This window comes from Colobus angolensis, unplaced genomic scaffold (assembly GCF_000951035.1).
Source record: "Colobus angolensis palliatus isolate OR3802 unplaced genomic scaffold, Cang.pa_1.0 Scaffold43, whole genome shotgun sequence".
Lineage (NCBI taxonomy): Eukaryota > Metazoa > Chordata > Mammalia > Primates > Cercopithecidae > Colobus > Colobus angolensis.
This window is the reverse complement of record NW_012117710.1, coordinates 3,322,997-3,327,267: the sequence shown is the minus strand read 5'-3', so window position 1 is coordinate 3,327,267 and position 4,271 is coordinate 3,322,997. Positions and strand designations below refer to the sequence as shown.

General features: G+C 54.9%; 1 protein-coding gene across 1 annotated transcript in view; it reads left to right on the top strand.

The window, feature by feature from the left end:
* CARD11 (caspase recruitment domain family, member 11) overlaps nucleotides 1-4,271 on the top strand; it is a 155,912-nt gene that overhangs the window by 117,584 nt on the left and 34,057 nt on the right. Inside the window, exons 6-9 of the mRNA XM_011956975.1 lie at nucleotides 1,212-1,391; nucleotides 2,349-2,501; nucleotides 3,148-3,273; nucleotides 3,933-4,130. Of these exons, the coding sequence (XP_011812365.1) occupies nucleotides 1,212-1,391; nucleotides 2,349-2,501; nucleotides 3,148-3,273; nucleotides 3,933-4,130 (657 nt within the window). The remainder of the gene's footprint in view (nucleotides 1-1,211; nucleotides 1,392-2,348; nucleotides 2,502-3,147; nucleotides 3,274-3,932; nucleotides 4,131-4,271) is intronic.

Genomic DNA, 4,271 nt, shown 5'->3' with positions numbered 1-4,271 from the left:
CTCCTCCTTCTCCCTGTTCTCCTTCTCCTCCTCCTCCCCTCCTCCTCCTCCTTCTCTTCTTCTTCTTCCTCTTCTTTTTTCTCCTCCTCCTCCTCCTTCTTGTTTCTTCTTCCTCTCTGTCTCCTCCTCCTTCATCTTCTTTCTCTTTCTCTTCCTTTTCCTCTCCTCCTTCCTCCTCCTCCTCCTCTCCTCCTCCTCCTTCTTCTTCTCGTCCTCCTCTTCTTCCTTTTCTTCCTCTTCCTCTCCTTCCTCCTCTTGCTTCTTCTCCTTTCTCTTCTTCTTCCTCTTCTTCCTCTACTTTTCTTCTTCTCCTCCTTCTCCTGCTTTTTCCTTCTTTTTCCTCTTCCTCCTCCTCCTCCTCTTCCTTTTTAGCAACAGTGCTATTTATCCAAATAAAATCTGTGTGAAACCCCAAAGAACAAACCACACAAGCAGAGCTGTTCTGGGACGTGAAGTCAGGGTGGACGCCCAGAACCCCAATTTCTCAACCATCTCCTCCTTCCCCCTGGATAACCCTGGGATTCTTCAGGGGAATCCTTGAGTTCCGAGGATCAGAATTTGAAAAACCCATCAGAGAAGGGCGTTGAAGTGAGAAACACCAACTTGGATCTCTTTTATCCCAAAATCCATAACCTGTTCCACCCAACAAAGGTTGAGGGAATTTTTCCCCTTTGGAGCTATTTCTTTTTTTTTTTTTTTTTTTTGAGACGGAGTCTCACTCTGTTGCCCAAGCTGGAGTGCAGTGGCCAGATCTCAGCTCACTGCAAGTTCTGCCTCCCGGGTTCACGCCATTCTCCTGCCACAGCCTCCCGAGTAGCTGGGACTACAGGCGCCCGCCACCTCGCCCGGCTAGTTTTTTGTATTTTTTAGTAGAGACGGGGTTTCACCGTGTTAGCCAGGATGGTCTCGATCTCCTGACCTCATGATCCGCCCGTCTCGGCCTCCCAAAGTGCTGGGATTACAGGCTTGAGCCACCGCGCCCGGCCTGAGCTATTTCTAAATAGACTAATCAGGAACTCTCCATCAATAGGGAGATGACGGTTTGTTTGACTGGAGAAGGTTTCTTGGAACCCCTTTCTGCCCCTGAAAGAAGGAGAGAGGGGCATAACTCAGGTTATGCTGCCAGCCCAGTGGGATCTGGGGAAGCGTTGCCTTTTCTGAGTGTTTCTTGCCACCTGCCTTCTCCCCTCGGCACCCTTGGGGTGTTTCAGATCGATCAGCTAAAGCACCGGTTGAATAAGATGGAGGAGGAGTGTAAGCTGGAGAGAAATCAGTCTCTGAAACTGAAGAATGACATTGAAAATCGGCCCAAGAAGGAGCAGGTTCTGGAACTGGAGCGGGAGAATGAGATGCTGAAGACCAAAAACCAGGAGCTGCAGTCCATCATCCAGGTGAGGGCCTGGGGGCGGGGCCGGCGCGGGCAGCGGGAGGGTGAGGGCTTGGGGTTGGGGGAGACGACGCACCTGCCAGGGTGTGAGTCCCAGAGCCTCACTCACACCACGCTGACTGCAGGATCACAGACATGCATGCCATCCTTGGGCACCTTTGTCTCCTCCTCTGTAAAGCGGTGACCCCCCACCACGCATTTGTCAGAGACAGGAGATCATACTTGGGAAAACATGTCCTTATTTGAAGCACTCCAGAAAAATCACCATCCATGTGGAAATCAACGCCCTGGGCACGTGGGAAGAGACAAGGATGTCTGGGAAACCTACATGCCCTGAAAGATTTCAGGAAACTCAACTCTAAGCTCCATGCCACTTGTTCCAACCTCAAATGCCTCCCCGCACTTGTCAAAGTGGAATCACTTGTGGGCACAGAAGAGGAAGCTGCCGAGGAGTGACATCCCAAAACATCTCTGCAGGGCAAGAAAAAAAACATGCATCCTCCTGCTCCCTGCAGAACAGTCCCCACCAGGAGCGGCTGTCTGGTATTTGAGGCTCTCTTTCGGAGCCGAGGATGAACCCAGCTTCACCAGAACAGATTCCTCGGTATTTCAGGGACGGCATCTAAAAAGCAGATCCACCTTCCCTTTGCTGTCACCTGTGAAGTGTTCTAGGTGTACCAATTGCTCCTCTGAGCTCTGATAAGCGCCAGGGAGAACAAAAGGCCCAGGATACTCCCAAGCAGAGGCCAGTTTTCTGTTTCTTTCCAGGCGATAAACTTCTTAAATGATAAGCTTCTTAGAGACCCCAAGGGACATACATCTCTTCTTGTCTCTATCTTCCAGACACAAAACCTTCTGCTCTGTCCGTGTCTGTTGCTGGCTCCTCTGTCCCCCGCCTTCCAGGACCACCTGGCTCCCCACCCCGACCCTGACCCTGTTAAACCTCCTCCCTCCCACCCAGGCTGGGAAGCGCAGCCTGCCAGACTCCGACAAGGCCATCCTGGACATCCTGGAACACGACCGCAAGGAGGCCCTGGAGGACCGGCAGGAGCTGGTCAACAGGATCTACAACCTGCAGGAGGAGGCCCGCCAGGCGGAGGAGCTGCGGGACAAGGTGGGAGCGGGGAGCGCCTGTCCAGTGGTGCCCTTGGCCCGCCCCCTTCACACCAAGGGGCAGTGGTGTGTGTCAGCAGGACCTCCCTGACCTCACACTCCTGTCCGGGGACTAGGTCAGACCCCTGGCATAAATCCCCTGTACTTCCCATTATTCAGCCCCTGTCAGGAGCTGCAGTTTATCAACCAGATGAGGGCCTGGGGGCAGGAGCAATGTGGGCAGAGGAGAGGGTGAGGGCTTGGGATTGGGGGAACCGATATACTTAGCAACATGTGAGTGTCAGAGCCTCACCCACACCTTGCAGATTGCAGGATCCCAGATGTGTCGGCCACCCTTGGGCATTTACAAGCTATTGCACCAGCTGAGCACCCGTGTCCCCCTCCTGACTGAGACCTCACTGTCCTCCCATACGTTACCTGGTCCGTAGTGAGTTCACGACAATGCCAGGTTCATTGGTCTCCTACCTTGAGCCCCAGTGGTCAAATAGCCGGTTCTCAGAAGGGCAGGCCATGTCCTGACCATGCCAGCTTAGGGAGGGACAGGCCAGCTCCAGCCAACCGGCGGGAAGGCACGAGCAGAGAACAGCTTTCAACCCTGACCTATTGATTCCTTGATGCGTGTATTGATTTCTCTGTGTCGTTCACAGTACCTGGAGGAGAAGGAGGACCTGGAGCTCAAGTGCTCGACCCTGGGGAAGGACTGTGAAATGTACAAGCACCGGATGAATACGGTCATGCTGCAGCTGGAGGAGGTGGAGCGGGAGCGGGACCAGGTACAGGCGCAACCTGCAGCGTGCAGGGCGGCAAGACTGCACAGCGGGGCCTACACCCCAGGCCACGGGCTCCTTCAGAGTGTTTTGTCCAGTGCAATGTCACTGATAATGCAGGGATCACTCCTGAATCCATCTTTCCCATTTCTGTTCCAATGATGAATTCTATCCCAAAAGGCTTTTGGAAGTCACGGGCGTTTGGGTATCGGGACTCTGAGCTGAGCTCCAGCAGCTCCCACAACCAAGCATGGTTCTTAAATGTTGTCTGTTCTCTCGGGTGAGAGGATGGGTTCAGATCCAGCCCTGTCATTCGTAAGGTGTATGCCCCGAGGCAAGCTGCCACCCTGACCTCAGTGCCCTCATCTGTAAAATGGGGATAATTACGGTAGCACCACCTCATAGGGACAGGCTGTGGCCTTCCAGGGATACTGCATCAAAGTTCTCAACACAGAGCCTGCCACTGGCAAGGGTTGAACCATCGGCTCTGTGATCGTGTTAATGAAGAAGGCAGTGACTGACACGCCCGGGAGTCAGGCTGCAGATGAGAGCCACAGACGATGTGGCTGGCCCCTGGGTTGGGGACGATGCCTGTCCCTGGGCCCAGCTGGAGTTGACTGGGGTGCGGCCCCCAAAGCGGCCTTTGTCCTGCTTCTCCCCGGCAGGCCTTCCACTCCCGAGATGAAGCCCAGACACAGTACTCGCAGTGCTTAATCGAAAAGGACAAATACAGGAAGCAGATCCGCGAGCTGGAGGAGAAGAACGACGAGATGAGGATCGAGATGGTGCGGCGGGAGGCCTGCATCGTCAACCTGGAGAGCAAGCTCCGGCGCCTCTCCAAGGACAGCAACAACCTGGACCAGGTGGGGTGGGATGGGCAGGGCCCACGTCTGCAGCCTGGTGCCCCTGGCGCCCACTGAGGGCTGTGGCCAGTCGCTGCCTCCCCGTGGGGTCCCACATCTGAAGCCAGGTGCCCCTGGCGCCCACTGAGGGCTGTGGCCAGT